At 43.6% G+C, this 20,309-nt stretch overlaps 1 protein-coding gene across 1 annotated transcript in view; it reads left to right on the top strand.

Annotated features, from left to right (window-relative positions):
* Nucleotides 1–18,225: 18,225 nt before the first annotated feature.
* The window catches only part of COL1A2 (collagen type I alpha 2 chain), a 39,749-nt gene continuing 37,665 nt past the window's right edge, over nt 18,226–20,309 (top strand). The window contains exon 1 of the mRNA XM_077787960.1: nt 18,226–18,542. Coding sequence (XP_077644086.1) covers nt 18,469–18,542 — 74 coding nt within the window. The 5' untranslated portion in view covers nt 18,226–18,468. The remainder of the gene's footprint in view (nt 18,543–20,309) is intronic.

Genomic DNA, 20,309 nt, shown 5'->3' with positions numbered 1-20,309 from the left:
TTTTCCAAATTTCCAACAATTCACATCTTCATTCAAGAAGTGTGGTGCACACAAAATAATTACTCTGAATCAAATGCCACTGAAAGCTAAAATGGGAGTTTCATTGTACATCATGATTAAATAAGAGAGAATTGCTAGATGCCCCAATGAGACACTACAGTTGAACCCGTCCATCCCTGCTGCCTTTTATATATGTCAGAGTAAGAGATATATTTAGTTCTTTAATGTGTGTGTTTAAAAAACTATGAGTCATGTGGATTTTGCTGAATGATAAATGGTTATTATGCTGACCAAAGGGTGTGCCTTTCTCTGAGCTTTCAACTTTAGGGTCCACGTTCATATGCTGCAAGTTCACACAAGATTCAGTGCTTGTGAAATGCTGTATGGCAGTGTCAGGAGTTAGAGAAGCCAAAAAACCAAAAGTCTTTATTGGCAAAAGTGGGTTCTAACAAAGTAGGCAACATCTCTGTGTTATTATAAGCCTCCTTCTTTTCAGGTAAACCCAGCTTACTGCTGAGCATTTCTGCCCAGACTTCCTCTGAGACTAAAAGCCCTTTTCTTTTCTTCTGAAGGCTGCATGAAAGAAAAGAGTGGTTTAAGTACAATTATTTGAAGTCAATGTTGTCTATCTCATAATTTTTATAACACCATTGTTAGTAGCTTCTTCTCCCTCCTCTCTTTTGATTTTCACCTTCCCCTCTCACTATTTCATAAGAGGGGGAATACTCAGCATGAACTTTGCCTGAAGACTGATATCAAGGAGTTGCAAGCAGTTTTAGTAAGAGAAAGGAGGAGGTGGAAATGGCTGCAGCTATAAAGAGCATTTTCAGAGAGCTGGAAAGAGCCTGTACTTCCCAACAGCTGTGCTGCATCAAGGCAAACCACAAAATAGTTTTGCAGCAGCTCCCTACAGCACAGGGGGAACAAAAGTCAGACAAGGCTGGTTTGGGTGTTGGTTTTTTAAATGGTAGAGGAAAGAAAGGAGAAGAGAACAGAAAAAAAAACCCTTCTCTGTGCCAATATGACACTGTATATGCATCTGTAAATATACAGGTAGCTGGCAGTAGTGCTCATTGTTATATGTTGCCCATTTGCTGTGATTTACATGCTGAGTTTTTAGGGTAGAATTCATGCACTAGTCAATTGCAGTATTAATCTACTAATAGAGACAGCAGTAGATGCAAAGGGATCTAAGGGTGTAGATAATTTTGATTCTCCGACTAATGACACTGAAAAAATTACATTTAGATTACTAGTTACTCCAGAATAAAACTAGTATAAATGTCAGATTGTGTCTTTATTCTCTTTCTCTGACTCTCCACAAAAGTATAGACCCTGTTCTAGTAAGAAAAGGGTACATTAGTTGTCTGTAACAATGCATGAAGTTATTCAGATACTTCTAATGAGAGGGTTAAGAAAACTAAATCCTCCCAGGACATGAAAAACTTCAGCTGAAATCATAAGAATGTCTGAGCTAAAGTCCTGTCTCCCTCCCTGCCCCCATTCTTCAGGCTGAACTATTCTTAAATAAACTATTTGGGTTGGAAAACATTCCTTGCATGTATTCTGACTCATGATTTCTCTACAGCTTTAGAACCTTTAAGTGCCAGGCAACTAGAAAAAAGTTTCACTCTGCCTAATCTGCTGGGGGAAAAAGGCAACTCCTTAGCTCCTTGAGCACAGGGAGCCCAGTCCAAAGTAAGTCACCACTTTGGGTGCTGGCTGTTGCATGACAAGTGAGAAGGAAACATGGGCTCTTTCCTAGATTTCCTAATTGTTCTCAGACGGACATGAGATGATTCATAGCTGGCTATGAATCTTGCTCTCCAGTTTTTGGGGTTTTTAATAGATTTTGGAACAAATCCATCAAAACGTAGCTTTCAACCAATTCTGAAAGAAAGGCTGACCACTCCATGCAGCCAGCAACAGAAAACTTTTGGTGTAAGCAGGGAGAGTTTTTTGATATTGAAAACAAAGGCAAAACACAGTAGACACATTTATGTGTTTACTTACCAAACCATTACATGCAATACAGATTTACCTCCTCTCTCTCATAAAGAGAACAAATAACTTCCATAGGTACACAGTTTTATATGGACACAGGTACAGATCCATACAGTCAAATTAGTTAAGTTATGTTTACATACCAACTGTTTATGTCACTGTCAACATGCATGCACTCAGATCATGCAAACTGCAAACTAATACAATTTATCATACCCCTTAACGGAGTAGGGATAAAGTAATCTCATTTTCCCATGTTTGTCACAGATGATTTGTCATGCTCAAAGACACTGATCACAGCTTAGCTGGTGACAGATCATTTGTTAGACCACCTGTAGGCAGCAATTTTTGTGCTTATATTGTATATAAAGACTTGTGAAGACAGATAGGGTTCTGTGTTTCTTCTGCCAGTTACAGTGACTACACAGTATTTTATTCCAAGGGGCACTATATGCTTCATCTGCCAACAAAGGTCACACAGTATGGTAAATAAATTTTAATATATCATAACAGGAAATACAAGAGCTTATAGGAAAGGAAGTGAAGAATATTCTATATGAGCTGGAGCAAGCCAATTCACTTTACACCCAGGACCTGCAGCTGTCAATTATCAGCTGTGCAGACCCAGTTGTGTTAAGCAGCCCATAGAGAACCACACAGAAATTAAGTGGAAAGTGAGACCCAGTGCACTGCAGTGTTTGCATCCACTCCCCATTCCTACCTGCTACTGCACCTCCACTCATGACCTGCTGCAGTCTTTCCCACACAGCAAATTGTTCCTTCTTCTTTCACAGCTGCAACTCCCAGCTCATCAGAAGAGAAGCAGGTATTTGATGCCAGATGAACAGCAGCCGTTTCACAAAGCTCCTCACCTTCCTCCTGTCTCTTTTCTGTGCTGAGTGAGTCTAGCTGTTTTCCCACCACACAGAACCCAGATAATTACACACTCACCTGCTGTGCAGGAAGTGTATAAGAACCCAGGTCAGCTAATTATGGGACAAGTCCTGGAACATTTATTTATTATGGGTCAAATCTAGAAGTTATGGACTCTTCTGAAGTGCTGCTTTCTTTGAAAGGTGGCAATGCAAGCAAGACCAGACCTCAAGAAAGATTATATCACACATGTATACATACATATATACAGGCTTACTTGGAAGGCAGAGGGGCTACCTTAAGTCATCTCCTGACCTTGGCCATATCCCCCCTAGGTCCCTCTCTGCATCATTTTCCTCCATTTTATTTTCTACCCCTGCATTGAAATGACAGCTATGTTTACATTATGCCTACCCAAGAGACTTCTGTAAATCTCTGATCAGCCTGATCATATGGCAAAATAGTTACTAGGAGGTTCTCTGTAAACACACATATTGTTCAAATTAGGGCTTGAAGACAAGGGCTTCCTGTTTGCTCTGGCCCTTTTACAGACTTACTTGATGAGCAAAGCCCCTGCAAGTGACAATATAGTCCTTTTCTGGCAAACTCGTTAAGAAGCATATGTAAGAAATACAAAAAATAGCTAGAGCACAACCACCTTGCTGTACCAAAGCTAATGTCTCAGGCATTCAGAACCATAATCAGCCACAAATTTCTTTAGAACTAACTAATAAAGAGCAGGTCATCAAGACAACCTCTTTTAAGTAGCATTTTAATGGGCAGGCAACCTCTGCAGACACCTTTGTAGTGGGAAGATGGCTAAAAAGCTGAATTATATCCATTATTGAATTTAGATAGCAAGAATGCCTGTTCCCAACCTTGTTGTTTCACCAACTCAGCCATAAATAAGGCCTGCCATTATACTGGGTGGAAGTCTAAATATTCAAGGATCCCATACAACTGTGGTGAGCAGTCTAACAGGAGTGTACAGGTGATGACTGAAAGATGGCTCTTGAATTATTAATTACTTGAAGAGATGTAGTGCCCAGGTGCAGGTAGGGTTGAGTGAACAGACACAACACGAAGGGCTCTGACTGGCATTAGGGCTCAGCCACAAGGTCTACTTGAGCCAAAACATTAACGTTTCTGTCACATGCAATTAAGGCTGGGCTGACTAAAGGAAGAATATTTAGCACCTTTGTTGAACTGCATATCTTCAAAGCCTCCACCAGCATGAAACTATCAGTGTGAATCACACCTCAGCAAATCATGTAAATGAGGACTCTTGTATGCATAATGCAGGGGCAGAAACAAGGACCCAGGAGGTAAACTCTCAGAGGTTAGCTGCTCTATCAGTGACTTCAGGTGATGATAAATGCCTGTCATATGGCAAATGCCATAATGCTCCCTTTTCATTTATCTTGTATGCAAACTCTTAATTTGTTGGAAATCAAGAAATTATCTGAGAGCTAAATGACTCCTCAAAATACCAAGATTCTAAGGTTTGTTGAACTGCAAAATAGTGTCTCTAACTGATCTGTGTCTGTTGACTATATTAATGGCCTGGAAACTGAATATTGGTGTATAAAACATGTTTATCATGTAACTCATTAGTTAGATTTCTAAATGAAATTTGATTTAAGTACTAATCTGGAGCACAGTGGGTAAAACAGCAAAATAAGTTAAAAACTAAGAGAAGAAAATTATGAAACTTACACTGTAGCAAATAAATGGAAAGGTATTCTTCACTTTTATCTGCCTAATTTTGGAAAGGATGTTGAGAATGAGAGCCAAAATGTTGTCATTTTTATCAGTGTGATTCTTGCACCAATGAGATTTTCTGGTGTGCTGCAATAGATTCCATCAGGTGTGAATGTAATCATTCTTTGTCTGTTATAAGTGAGCCCCTGCTCCTGCTCTGACCCCAGCTTAAGAACAATTGTTACTTTGGAGAAGTAAGAACTGAGAACTTAAAAATTGTATAAAAATTGGTACAGTTTTGTTTTTAATGAACAACGCTGCAACTGTGAAATGCAGTCCTGTATATAAATGACCTGGAACTCATTAATAAGTTTCCTTTGAAGTCTTTGATACAGAACTCCTCAGAACCTGAAATGTTTGACATCAAAGTTTATATTTTCTCCTATTTTTGAGATAGTGTTTTAACCTTCGATTAAAGGAGTGGAGAGCACACTTAAATTTTAAAGACTGAAATGTATGAGTGTAGGAGTGAATTTGCAACATGTTTTCTTCTTTACCAAATGGAACTCTAAAATATTAATACATGCCAGGCATTCCCCTCTGTATTTTGAATTAGAGTGGGAAAATCTAGCTGCTTAAATTTTCATGTCATCTCTTCCATGCTAGTTACTTAGTTATATTTCCTTGCAGAACTCTGAAGCACTGCCCTCAAACCAGTTGGAGAGCTGTTGTTGGAAGAAGTAAATCCAATCCATCAAATCTGCAGAGACAGAGGCTTACAAGGAAAAATAATATGCAGACTTTTGTAGACCTGATTGAATTCCACCAGCAGATCATATATCTGATATGTGATGGTTTTGTTACCTACACGTTACATAAATTCTTTCTATGATTTAGCACCTCCCTTATAGTAGATGCAAAATATTGTTGTTCCATGTATGATCAAACACTAATCAAAACCTACTTCCTAAAATAAAATAATCATACTTCTTTTAGCTGAATATATTGGAGGGTTTTTCTAATTGTGAGTTGTGTTCTGTTTTTGTTGAAGTCTTTCCTTCAGTATTTCCTCAAATGAGGATGAAAGGACATCTACACCATTCTTTAGGTTACCCAACTATTTTAGGTCAAATTTGTGAATCCAGAGAATTTATCATAAGCCAAGCTAACCCTGAAAAAATTAACCCTTTCTCATTAGGCAGAATAGTTCAGTTTTCATAGAGCTTTCCTGTTGATCTAAAACAGAAGAAAGACGCTCCTTCCCTATAGTTCTTTAAGGAAATCCTAAAAAAAGAATTTAATGACAAAACTCACTGTTCAAACACTGTCTTCTGGGTTAACTCTGCATTAATATCAAGAATGTTATTCCTCTTGTCCTAAACTCATGTTTGTGCCTTAAAAAAGGGACTGCGACCTTATGTGTTTCTCTTCAGTTGAACCCTTCCCTGCAATAGAGGCAGCAGCTCCAGCAATTTGGAAAGAGCTGAGAAATATGAGAGTCTGGAAGCAAAGCAATAGGAGCTCAGCTGGCAACCCAGTCAGAAACCATCTGGAATGTGGCAACACTGCGATGCAGGATAAGTTATGGATTTGGAAGGAGCTAAAGAAAATTAGATTAACTCAGAGCAATTTAAAAAGAGAACTTTTGTGCAAATTAAGGTGCATATTCTCTGCTGTGGTTTTCTTTTTCTTTTGTTACCACTCAGACTCCTCTGACAATCAAGTACCTGTAGAGTGAGGTTGGAGTTTGCACAGGATGGACAAACAAATCTTGTCCTGAGCTAATGATGAAGAACATACATGAGGCTTGAATTTTGAACCATGCACCTACCTACCTAAGTTAAAGGCACTGATTTTTTCAAGTATTAGAGTTTAGAATATCAGAATTTGCAAATCTGGATAAACTGATATATCTGTATACACACAAAGATTGCAAATGTCTTTGGAGTTTGGACACAGCTGATGCTGCTAATGCAGAGCAAGAGTTTGAGCACTGATGAGAGCACAAATGCAGGACCAACAGGACTCCACCAACCTTTCAACATCTAAAATTAAGAAAGAAAACTACTAGAAGTTATGATAGAAAATAATAAACTAAGTGTTATGAACAAAACAGCCTGGCTGGGACACTTGGCTCGACCTAAGTACTGACATTGAAATGTTAATTAGCTAATCGCTCCTGGGAATCACCTACACCCCCACCCAAACTAGGACTAGGATGCAAAATAAGCCAGTGGAATCATGGGAGAGGGTTTTGGGGATGAAAAACACCCCAAAATGAAAAAAAGGGGCACAGTGGAGAGGGCTGGATGGGTGTGCTGGTTGGGGAAAAGGGAACCCCATCCCTAGTCTGTGTTTAACCTGTCACTATAACCTGCAGAGGACCAGATTGGACTGGGCTGTGGGAAGCAGGCACAAGGAATGAGACACTCTACCTGGTGTTACCAGGAGGGAAGGAGAGGGATAGCTGCTGCAGGATCTCGGCAGCAGGCTCTGCACATCCCCCCACCCTTCGGCTACCAGTGTGCCAGGAGGAAAGGAGAGAGGATGGTCTGCTGATCAGGACTTCAGATACAGACTGGACAAATCTTCACCTCTGGCTACCAGCGTGCCACAGAGACACCAGGGACAGACTCTGCACGCCTTCTCGCCCTTCAGCTACCGGAAGAAGCTACAAACAACCCCCCTACCAAGCTGACTTTTTAATAAAGAGCTGAACACTAGTAAAGGCATAAAACCTGTTCATTTCACTAAGGATCATGTAACCAATCCTTTCACATTCTGTGTTAGAATGAAATCAGCTTCAAGCAATAATTCCGAAAAGCATTTAAACAGAGGTATAGTTTATAGGCCTGTTCTGGAAGACAAACACAGACTGTAATGCCAGGAGTACAAAGCAGCTTTCAGAAAAGCTGAAAGCTGCCTCATTTGAATGCTTTTCAGTTTCATGACAGGGACACAGAGGGAGGCACGTTTCACTTGCAACAAAAAATATTTACTCCATTTCACGAAAATAGTGTTATTTGATGGCTAAGAGAGAATTTGTCTCCAGGTGACTGCATAATCCACAATCTAAATCTGCTAGGGTCACACTATAAGAATGGATACAGTTATGTGCCATCATAAGGGTGGTCTTCTCATTCACAGTTTAGCCAAATGAAGCACACATATTCGTGTTTGAGGGGAGTGTAGGAGGCATCACCACCCATTTCTTGTCTATAGCAATTTCATAACAAAGAGACACCATCCTCTGTGGGTTGAAACCTTTAGGAGAAACCTCCCAAAAGCCAAAGACCTTTTAAATACTATTCTTTTAACTAGCCAGTCTGGATTTTTAAAAAGCACTTTAACTCTTTGTTGATTTGCTCCTTTTCCATTCACTGAGAACTTTTGGTACAAATAAATTAAGAAAATATTTTTGTTATCAATTTGGATAATCTGTGAGGTGATAGTAACCCATAGTCCCACTTCTTTGACCATTTAGGGGGAGGTTGAGCAGCTGTGGAATCAAACCTCCTGAGGCTATGCAGGCTACTTAGGCTGCAGCCCTAAGTTATCCTGAAAGGGCATTACACTCTCTACTATCCACACAGCACATGCCCTTGAGCTTCACAACGAAGCATTCTCTTTCAATGTACCCAGCTGTGGTCAGCTCAGAGCAGAGCAGTCTGCTCCCTCACCATGAACCCCCACTCTGCACCACTACCTTTCCTGCAGGGCAATGGAGCCTTATTTCCACTAAAGACAGTGCTAAACTCCCAGCACTGTTCCTGAGACAAAACCTCTTGGTTTCCTTTGGTGAATCCACTGAGGCTGGGTTCCACCACACTGTTTCAGAAGTAGGGCCTTCATGCACACAGAAATTTCACCAAGACATCCTAGTTCTTAATCACTCTTTCTGTAATTTTTAAAATTATAAAAAGTGGAATAACTTAATAATATAGTATCATTTGTAAGACAGCAGACATTTGTACATGTACTTTGCATGTACTTGCACTGGGAGCTCTTCTGTCCAGATCTTATCCATACACCCTACTGAGCATCTTGTCACCAATAAAAAGCAATTTACAAATTCAAATAGTCTCCACCATATCTGTTTAGCATCATCAGACTAAGCACAGACAAATTAACTATTCTCATGTACAGCCTGACCAGTAATATAGATTCTGTAGACTTGATCCTACCTTTCCCAGTGTCCCATGGATATACCTGTCAAGATTTTTCCATTCAATTTTCTGACAGCAATGTAAGCCATAATCTGTTTTTCCCAAGAAAGATCCAGGAGGAAAAATAAATCTGCAAACTATATAGGAAACAAAAATTATTTTAAATACACAGGCTCAGTACTGAAAAATGTTTATAAAATTTAATGGATTCTATTAACTTATCTGGTTTAATTCTGTATTCTGTGATTCTTGGGGTTGTCCTGTGCAAGGCCAGGAGCTGGACTTCTATGATCTTTGTGAGGCACTTTCAGCTCAGGATATTCCATGATTCTGTGACTCTATGCTTAAAGGACCCATCTTTCTTACAATATTGTGGGGTTTTTTTATTCAGAAGTACTTTGGAATCTACCAGGTCAGATCGAAGTGTGTCCAATGCAGTGTCTTGTCTCTGGTGGTGACCATAAAAGACAGTTAAAACCAATAAATACAGCAGGCAATATTTTATTAAAATAGTCTCACTGCCTTTAACTTCTTATGGTGCAGGAGTGACAAGTCTCAACTCTCACTTGTGAATTTGCACTTTGTAAAGTTTCAAGTAGTCCACTGATTTATTGCCTAATATTTCAAATATCATATTAAAGTTGGACATGTGAAAATATTCTGCTGTGAAAAAGAGTGGAGTACAGCATTACAGCAAGGCTGCTTATGATCTCACTAGATGATGGAGGAGTACCTCAAGGCAAGGATGAGCAACATTTTTCAAAGAGAGGAAAATATTGTAGAAGAGAGAACAGAGAGCTGCCACTCTATCTGTTACTGGTATTTACTAACAAACAAATTTAATACTAAGAAGGTATTTTGTGCTGGAGAATGCCAACAACATTCAATAAAATATATTTACATCTGAAGCCCAGCAGACTTCAGTAAGGAGACACTTGCGTCTTCTCTATTTGCCTGCCCACTGCATTCCCCCATAACCTTGCAGCCCACTTCAGCAGAATTGACAGAAAGATTTAAAGATTCTGCAATTTTCATGAAACTGGCAGGTTAGCTAGAGGGGAAAGACTTAAACCAGCAACTCCAAGAAGAAAAGGCTTGTGTAAGTCAAAAACTGTCTGGTTTGGTTTACCAGCTGGCTAACCAGTACAAATACACTGGCTTGCTTGGGGTCAGCAGTGGCATGAGCTGCTTTTTGCCCAGAGGATACCTGCAGAATAGGCAGCTGATGCTAGTGAAAGGAGCAGGTATAGATGTGAGAAGGTAATCTAGGAGAAGGGAGAATCTGAGGTTTTTATGTTTGCCACATCTATTCTTCTGAAGGTGTGTAAGACAGTACCACACAGAACAGTCTGAGCTGGAAGGGACCACAAGGACTATTGAGTCCAGCTCTTAAGTGAAGAACCAGTGATCTGGCTTGGTTATGAGTACCATGCTCTGACCAATCTGTTGCAAGGTCTGTGGGTTCTGCCCCTCATGCAATCACCCTGGACTTTTTATGAAACCACATGCTGTTAAAACAAAAAACAGCATTCGACTGTATTAAGTGCTTTTAGCAAAGCACAATCAGCTTTTAAAATATTTCTAGGGAGAAACAAGACTGCACTACATGCCATTCATTGATTCTACCACTTAAAAATGGGAATGTTGTGGTGTACAATATTGGGGAACAGCAACATGATATACTCAGCCAAGCCTTATATGAGTGATCTCACCTGTAGGGATTTCACATTTGCCTCTGTGTGACATAAAAATATGCCTTAAGTCCTTGTACTCAGATACTATACCATTTTCCCCTAGTCTGCAGCAGTAGATTTATTTATCTTTTCAAATAGAAAAGTTGTGAGAAGGACATCCAAAACTAATCAACACGTAAGATTTCCTCTGCATTCTCCTTCCAGAATGAGGGATTCTAACTCCATGTGAAGCAGAACATAGATCTGTCCACAGTTGCTGTAGAAGATGAAAGCATTTCAGGATGACAATTGGTGAAAAGTTTTTTAATGGAAAAACCTGGACTGACCAGGCAATGTTGTTGCTGAATACAACTTAAATATGTATGCTGCCTCATTTTTCAAAGTAAGATTTAAATGCACTTGAAAATTACCTACCCACACTGCCTGTAGGAATTTAGTGGCTTCAGAAGCTAATTTCAGTAATTTGCACTGTCTGAAACAAGCCTTTACTTGCAATGCTGCTTATTTTTGACTGTCAGTGTGCATACCATGTGGTATCCATATAATGAAGGATTAACTTGAAGGTGTTTCCTTTACTGAGACATGTTTCTTTCCATTAAATTATGGGTTATTATGTTCTTTGTTGTAGCTGAAAATTGCCACTTGATTGCAAACTACCATTTATTATTATGCTAATTGACACTCAGGACATGAAGATAACAAAAAGACTGATTATTTTCCCACCTGCTGTAAACTGTTATAGTTGAGAGTTCTTTTGATGGTTTTGTTTTGGTTTTTTTTCATTCTGATTTGTCAGCAAACTTTTCAGTGGTTAATTTCAAGGCAAGGTACCAATAATTTGGCAGTTTCCTCTAATATTGCGTGTCTGATTTTGATATCAATAGTAATTGTATCAAGCAATAATTAGAGCTTTATATGATACTGTCCACAACATTCATACAAAGACGTCTTCAAAGACAGACCAAATAGAACCCCTGATCATGTTTGTTTGCTTTCAGTTACTCCACTCATCTTTACCTTTTACATTTTGCAATGCATTCTTGACTCATGCACTTCTGAGTTCTTATCATTCCCAATCCTGTTGAGAATGTAAAGGAATGGATCTGTACTGATTCTCTACAAGTGATATTCATTGCATTTTTGTTTTATCTCATATAGAAAATTCTGAAAGCTCCCAGGAGCCAAGGCTCTGTAGATGCCAATTCCATAAAGATGCAATGCAACCTTTTAATGCTGTGATTTGATCCCCATTTCAGTAATAGTCTAAATAACAATGATACAAGCTTGGCATACCAGTCCTTGTGTCCACATCACAAACTTATTTCCAATCTATCTACACACATCCATTATTGTGTGTTCATACAAAGAAATTATTCTCACCAGTACAATGTTAATTTGCTTTACTAGTATTTGCTGAGATTGATGAGCATCTCAAAGGACCACATGCCTTTATTTCATCTTGCCTCCTACTGTAGTTGAGAATTTTGATTTCCTTGAGCCAAATTGTAAGGCTGGGAAATAAAATGGGAAAAAAAACCCCAATGAGATGGTTAAAGCTGAAATTAAAAAAAAAGTAATAAATTTGGTGATATGGGTTAAATACTTGTGAGATATACAAATATAGTGAATATTGGGCTGGCTCTGCTGTTACTGAAGCCAGTGTATGTTTCCACTGTGTTCCCAGAGTGAGAACAGAATCAGAGCCAGTGTGGAAGAATGTTTATAGCAGACATGCAGGCTTATGGCTTTATTAGATAAATTAGAGGTGAAGTCCAAATGATCTTAAAAAATAAAGTTTTCAAATTGGCTTTCAGGTGTAAAGTTAGCGTACCAGTAATTTCATTATTTTATTGGATGATTTTCAGTGTCACAGAGCAATAGATTGAGCTTATAATGACATGAAAAGAGGTCAGTGTGTCCTGAATTTATTTAAACATGATAAATTGTTTTGGCTTCAGTAACAACCAACTATCAATAGAACCTTCTATCAATAGGTAAACTAGGCCTTTATTTTGACCTCCTCAATCCCTAAATATGTAAAGGGGAGGGGAGGGGAGGGGAGGGGAGGGGAGGGGAGGGGAGGGGAGGGGAGGGGAGGGGAGGGGAGGGGAGGGGAGGGGAGGGGAGGGGAGGGGAGGGGAGGGGAGGGGAGGGGAGGGGAGGGAAGGGAAGGGAAGGGAAGGGAAGGGAAGGGAAGGGAAGGGAAGGGAAGGGAAGGGAAGGGAAGGGAAGGGAAGGGAAGGGAAGGGAAGGGAAGGGAAGGGAAGGGAAGGGAAGGGAAGGGAAGGGAAGGGAAGGGAAGGGAAGGGAAGGGAAGGGAAGGGAAGGGAAGGGAAGGGAAGGGAAGGGAAGGGAAGGGAAGGGAAAAAATTATATATACTTTGAATAACTTAAACACCACCCAGAAAGCTCACTGACTGTTGCTGTGGAGGTTTACCCCTTTTGAAAAGAATAAATAGACATCTCAGTTTTAATAAAGCAGCATTGAGTCATTCTCTTGTTTGCCTTTACTGAAAGAAAATTGAGAACAATTTTCTGTTAAATTCGTCTACTGATCCATCTAACAGCACTCCCACAAGAGCTGCCTATCAGTTGCTCCTTTTTGAGAATTTTTGACCATTAATCGTGTTGAGGATAATGGATGATGATTCATTTCAGACACAAGACAGCCACTGGGGAACAGAAACTAAATGAAGCAGCTATAGCTGTTCACATAGAACTAGTTTATTTCCCATTAAAATTCAGTTTGCTGGACTACTTCTCAAAACCCACTTTGAATTATTCTAAAAAAATTGTCTTAAAATATCAAGGAAGTATTAGAAGTCAATGGCTATGAGCTGCTTGCACAAAGAACAATATTCCTGCTCCCTTAACATTTACTGGCATCCCATGGAGTCCATCTAAATTATGATCCATGTAGCAGCAAAGCCATGACTTCGTGTACCTGTGCCATGCTCTATATGTATTTTTAGTGCTTGTAGTATCTTGTAGTATCTTGTCCTCAACAAGATTTTATTTTCCCTTTTTTTTGTTGGTTTTTTTATGGATTTTTTTTTTTTTTAACTAAGCAGTCAAGAAGAAAACAGCAAGCATGACACAATGAGTTGCAATGAGGAAGATATATGGTACCACTTCCATGTTTTCTTCACTGCCAATATACTACTCTCCTTGTTCATGCAAAATACTGACTAACAAGCTAAGGTGTGAAATCCAGAATCATAAACAATTCCATTAAGGACAGCTCTAGGGAAGCTGATATGGCTACACAGTAGAAATCAAGCAAAAACTATCCAAGGCTGCATGAAATCAGAGACCTTTGTATATCTATACAAAGGATATATGATCTACAAAAGGAAGATTGAAGCCAGGCCATGTCACTGAACCAGCCCCAGTACTCATCCTACTGGGAAACTGTTTCCTTTCAGCACCTCTGTTACTCACCCACTGCTGCTGTACAGCGGGGCATGCATCCATCATCTGAACAAATGTGGGAAAGTTTGTGTTGGAACAGATGAAAAGAAATTAATAACTTATTTGTGCCAACCAAAACCACTGTTGCTCTCCTATTCACATCAGCTGGAGGAGAACTTGGATCTGAGAGCACACCAAATGCAGTTATCCACCCTGGGGTATGAGGTTTGGGGACAGCCTAAAAGGACACAGATCTTTCTCCAAATTCAAGTATTATTCTGTCTTTTCTTGTAGTATGGTGCTGGCCAGACAGTATTAAATTGCTTGGCTGGATAATTGTTTGGTGCCTCTACTCCACTCTGATGAGATTGCACCTTGACTGGGGTGGGATCTCTCTGGGGTGCCCAGCACAAGAAGGACATCAACTTGCTGGACTGAGTCCAGAGCAGGGCCACCAAGTTTATTGGAGGAATGGAGCACCTTTCCTATAGGGCAAGATGAAGCAATTTGGGTTTGCTCAGCCTGTGAAAGAAAAGACTTTGGGGTGACCTAATTGTGGCTTTCCAGTACCTGAAGGGAGCCTACAAGAAAGATGGAGACAGAGTATTTACAAGGGCATGTAGTGACAGGACAAGGGGAAGTGGTTTCAAACTGAAAGAGAATAGGTTTATAATACATACTGAGAAAATTTTTTCACTGTGAGATTGGTGGGGCACCAGAACAGGTCCAGATAAGTTGTGGATGCCCCACCTTTGGAAATATTCAAGACCAGGTAGGCCATGGTCTAGTGGAAGGCTTTCCACAGCAAAGGAATTGGAACTAAATGGGGTTTAAGGTATCTTCCAACTGAAATCATTCCATGATTCTATGATAATGGCCTAGTGGTTGACTGGTAAGTTTTGAAATAGCATGCAGGGAAAATGCTTCCCAGTGTATGTATTAAAAAGTTGGCTTTTTTTTTTTTTTTTTTTTTTTTTTATCTGTATTCTAATGATATTTCAAAATAATTCATTACATCCAGGTTGAAATCACCTGGAAACTCCTCTTTCAAAGTCTGCCCTAACAGTAAATCTTGCAGATGATTTTTTTTTTTTGTTATCATGAAAGATCCAATTTAAATTGTGCCATAGGCATTACTGGCTTTAGTGTGAAATAGTTCTTTTAAACAGGTATGATCCAAAGGGGAAAAGAATTCTTAGATGTTTACTTGTTTAAGCTAGCTGATCAAATCAATTCTGGTATGCTAACAGCTCCAAAAGCTTTCATGTTACTTCTACTACTTCAGAAATACTTGTACTAGTAATGATATTGCACACTAGCAACCATTTGCTATGATTGTATTTTATGGAAACAGTATTTCTGAATTCACACTCTAGAACCAAAATTACTAGGCAATACATGTTTAAAGAAGTACTTTTTTCCTTCCCCCCAAGTTTCTAAGATTATTTTTACATGTTTAGATAGAGAAGATAAGCACTGTAGTTTGTTGTCACAACAGAAACTGTGACAGCGCCTTTATGACAGAGATACCTTGCAGGAAGATCAGCTTAATAGGCCTTTGCCATTTACCCTAAAATCATTTGGTGTGGCTTGAATAACTGCTGATGCAAGAGGGAGAAGAGATTTCTCTCTTTCCTTTCTCATCTTTTATTGAAATATAAAGACAACTGAAAGTGAAAAAAAAATGGCCAAGGACTCCATAGGTTCCAAAGGTCAGGTATAAATCTTAGCCTGTTGTGGCAAAGTGGTTGGTCCTAGAGAATTTCATTTATGGATTTTTCAGCATGGTAGATCACTGAAAAGAGACTGACATGGGAAAAGAGAAATATCAACAGATTATTCTTCTGCATCTCTTTTTTTCTATCCATATGCAAAAATCCTGAAATGGCTGGAGTATATAATTTCTTTGGAAGCCTAAGGAGTCTCATACCATCTCAGCTGGTTTTGTGTGTTGCTGAGCTTCTGGCTCCACGTGTCCCTCAGCCACCTGCGTTATGGGAGACACGGTGATTGAAAATCCACACCTTTGCAGGGGTTTGCTGTTCTTTTGGGTGGGAGCTTGCCCTTCCTGTGTGAAACTTTAGGGGTAAGATGGAACAGTGGCTTAGTTTGATTTGGTCAGGGTGCATGTGCCTGCATCCTTGCACCTTCCATGTATTTCTTTAATGGAAAAGGGCTATCATTTATTGAAAATGTGCATAAAATAGATTTATACATACGCAATTAGAACAGGTTTGTCTCAGAAGTTTCTAATTACTATTATAAAAATCGATCAATAACTATTCTGCTGATGCATCAGAGTCAAAACAAAGAAAAACTAGCTATAGACTCAATAACTAATTTCAAGGAACAAGTTGGAAAAAAAACCAAACAGTTCACTGAAAGTATCAGGAAATACTTGGATTTGAGCCACAGTGCTTTGGGTCTATAACGATGATGATGATGATGATGATGATGATGATGATGATGATGATGATGATGCTGATGATGTATTTATTATTTTAACTTGTTTGAAGGTCACTGAGCTACTTTAGGTTTATGCTGGTATAAACTTTCAAGTAGTTATCTTCACTGTCCAGGTTAATTTAAAATCCTTCTTGGTCTAAATTGATACCATTCACGTGAAAGATAACCTGCAAGAATACTCATGTACCTTTTATGCCATATACTTTTATTACAATGTTTCAATCACATCATTTGTTGTGCTACAATTTTGTGGTTAGACAAACTTCGTTGGATCACCTTTTCCTAATGCTGTGGATTTTCCTATCCAAACTGCAGTCTTTTCCATTTTATCGGCACTCTTGATAGCGAGGAACTGTCCTGTCCACGGAAGCATCTTCAGGCAGGCTGTCCAGCCGGGAACGGCCGACTCGCCCGGACACGCGTGGGTGCGTGGCGCAGGAACGCTGCTTTCGCTGCTGACAGTGCCCCTGAGACACAGCGCCTGTGGGGTCCCCGCTCAGGCTCACATCCGTGACCCACCTCTCCCTTTCTGTCTGTAGACGTGCCCCCGACGGCAGCTGATAAATACGGGCTGGACACACGCCCGGCACCTCCCCGCGGCAGGCTGAGGGCGGCACGACCCTCTGGCTGCGGGGCGGCCCGGAGGCGGTGCCGAGCCGCTGCCGGGAGCCCTCCTCACCCTCCGCCGCGGCTCTCCCGGAGGCTGTCGCGGCTCGCTGGAGGAGGATCCGCCTGCTCGGCGACCCGCGGCTGGGGGAGGGAAGGGGAGCGAGGGCGGCCGCCCGCCTCGTCTTTTCCGCCCCGGAGAGGTCCCCCCGCCCTGAGGAGGGGCTCCTGTTTGCCTTCCCGTTAGTTCTGCCCGGGACTCCCTTCGGCGAGCGGAGGGGGCCTGGGAGGGGGCGGCCGCCGCCTCGGAGGAGCCCCCGGGCGGGGAGGCGGGCTGGCCGCTTGGCTTGGCCGAGGGCACCACGTCAGCTCCCCGCACAGCGGGGGCCACGATCGCGACCCCGAGTGACTGCAGCCCCGACCCCGGTCCCGGGACAGAGGAACGATGGGGCACACCGCGGGCAGCTTCTCTCACGCCCACCTCGGCCCCCTCCCCGCGAGGGGAGAAGCCGTCTGTAGAGCAGACGTGGCAGACAAGCCCGCTAGTTTTCCCTCAGCTGGGTGGGCGGGTGGCCGTCGCGAAGGGGAGCTGCCGGCAATGCTCATCTCCGCCCTGCGCCCGCAGAGTCCCGTTCAGCCGGCCGGGAGGCGGGGAGCGCTCGGGGCGCCGGCTGCGGGCATCCCGGCTCCCCTCGCACACACACACTGCCCGAGCGGCCGCGAAGCCGGGAGGGGACACGGGCAGGGCTCTGCCCGCGCCCTGGACGGAGATGCTTCCCCAGGGAGAGCAAAGAGCCGGGACGCGAACGGGCTCCGCCGCGGCTGCGGGCGGGCTGAGGGTCTGCCGATGTCCCCGGCACTCGCTGTCCGCGGAGAAACGCCAGGGACCGGAGTGACCGTGCTAGAGGGGTCGTGCAAGAGGGTCTGGGGATGGGGAGAGGGTCGCCTTTTGCCTTTGGTTGCGGCGCGACTGCGGAGAGAGGTTGAGCTGGGATCCAGCCTCCTCCCGGCTGCCCCGGCCGCTTCCCCGCGGGGCGGGAGGCGCCGCAGGTCCTGGACAGCTCCCGCTTTGAACGCCGTCGGGGCGCTGCCAGCCGGCTGCCCGGAGAGGCTCCCGGCCGCGCTCCCCGAAAAGCGGGGCGAGAGGGGCGTGGGACGGCTGAGAGGAAAAAAAAAAAAAAAAAAAAAAAGAAAGAAAGAAAAGGGGAAAAAAAAATGAGACGACGAGTCAGATTTTCCTTCCGAAAGCCTCAGTGTCCACGTCCTCAAAGCATGGAACCAATTTAGCGTCGCCGCCCCCCCGCCGCCGCCGCTGCCAAGGCTGCTGTGGAGGGCTGGAGACGCGGGGCACGTGATGGCCTGGGCGGCGCCGGGACCCTCCTGCGGTATAAGTACGGCGGACCGGGGCTGGGTTAATTTAGCGTCCCTGGCAGCAAGTTTCTGCTGAGGTTGGAGTTACTCCTCGAGACTGTATGCCTGCGTCCCACAGGCGATAGCTAACCAACCGACTCGGCACCACAAGGAGTCTGCATGTCTTGCAACTAGACATGCTCAGCTTTGTGGATACACGGATTTGGTTGCTGCTCGCAGTAACTTCATACCTAGCAACAGGCCAACGTAAGTGCTTTCCGCTTGTTTGTGGCAGGGGTGGTGGCAGGGGTGGCTGTCCGGCTCTGCGCTCCGTGCTTTGTCCCGACGCCCGCCCCACGCACGGCAGTCTGCGGGGAGCTGCTGCTTCCCAAACCATAGAGACCAGCTCCTAAACTGCCACCTCCATCCCAGATCAGACTCTAGATTGTTTCTTTCCCTCAGAAAAAAATATGGCAAATTATCAAGGAGATCCCCCTCTACGGGAAAAGAAAAAAAAAAAAAAGAAAAAAAAAAAAGGAAAAAAAAAAAAAATAAAAGGGACCACCTCCTCCCCAGACTCGTACCTAGAGGAGGACACAAAGCCTCACCTCCAGCGCAGATGCTGCGAGGAGACGCAGATGCGGGCTGGGAGGAGAGTGCTGGCGGCGAGCGGAGGACCGCAGCGTTTGTGAGGGCGCTTTCCGCCGCGGGCGGCGGGGCCGCGGCGCCGCGCGCCCTCCGCGGGCTCCGCGCGCGGGGCGCCCCCTGCGGGCCGCTCGGGGCCGCGCGGCGGGCGGAGCTGCCGGGGGCTCCGGGGGTGAGCGCCGTGAGGGGCCCGAGGAGGGCGGCGGGGAGGGAGCAGCGCCCCGCTCCAGTGCGAAAAGGCTCCCCGGGGGCGCAGTGCAGCTCTCCGCCTCTCCCTGGATGAGGATGTAGTGCCCCCTCTAAGCGAAGCGCGCACGCACACACACACACAGACACACATACATATCCCGCACGCTGAGATGGGAGGGAAACGCGCCCCGCCACTCGGCTGGGGGCGAAGCGGAGCCTTCCTCTAGGGCAGCGCCCTGTGAAGGGCCCCCCGAGCCCCCAGCCACCGTGGCCTTGAGCCAGGGTTTGGCGGTGTGCCAGGCGGAGGAGGGAGGCAACAGCCGTGCGCTGCCCGCTCCTGGCGCTGGGAGCTCCCCAGGGATGATGCTCCCCAGGGATGATGCTCCCCAGGGATGATGCTCCCCAGGAAGATGCCCCCGGGATAATGTCCCCCCCCACTCGGGATGACGCCCCCCGGGATGATGCCCCTCGGGAGGCCCTCGCTGGGGCGGGGGCAGCGGCGGGGCCGTTCTGGACGGGCATTCTGGGGACATTTCCCCCAGCCCCGGTGACGGAGGCAGCCGCGCCTTAGCAAAGGAAACGGAGCGGGTCGTGTGGGGGTCCCCGAAGCGATCACCCCGCGAGTTTCTCGGGAGTTTGGGTAGGCTCCGTTGTCACCGTCACCTGCGGGCAGTAGTGGCTTTAGTTTTGTGTTGGACTAGCACAGGCTGTCTGTGTGTACTGCCGCGGAATTCCAGTGCTTTCAGCATTTCAGCGCTGTTACCTTTTTCTGCGCTGCACAAATCATCCGAATTTAATGTGGTCAGGCAGTGCCAAAGTGACACGTTGTGGAAAAACATCCAACAACCTGTTAGTTAGCAGTGTGTGATGTGCACAAGTGTGATGTGCAACTCTTTTACTATGGTGAGTTTAAGTCAAAATAGATTTTTAATTCCTTGAAATTAAGAAACTCAGAAATTTTTTCTTCAACTAACGAAAAAAGTGCATACTCACACTTAGCAGTGCATAAACATACAGAGATAGTTATTTGCAATCTGGTGTTTGTTTAATACTTCAAACTGTTCCCTGTTACACAGTTTTACAGGAGAATGTAGAAATAGGTGTGTTTGGCTAGAACCTTTCCTGATAAAAAGTGGGATTAGACCATTTATATGAAAATTTCAGATTGCTCCTACAATTTAGTATCTTCACATGTGTCAGTCTG

Source organism: Lonchura striata, chromosome 1 (genome assembly GCF_046129695.1).
Source record: "Lonchura striata isolate bLonStr1 chromosome 1, bLonStr1.mat, whole genome shotgun sequence".
Taxonomy (NCBI): domain Eukaryota; kingdom Metazoa; phylum Chordata; class Aves; order Passeriformes; family Estrildidae; genus Lonchura; species Lonchura striata.
This window is presented reverse-complemented; position numbering and strand designations above follow the sequence as displayed.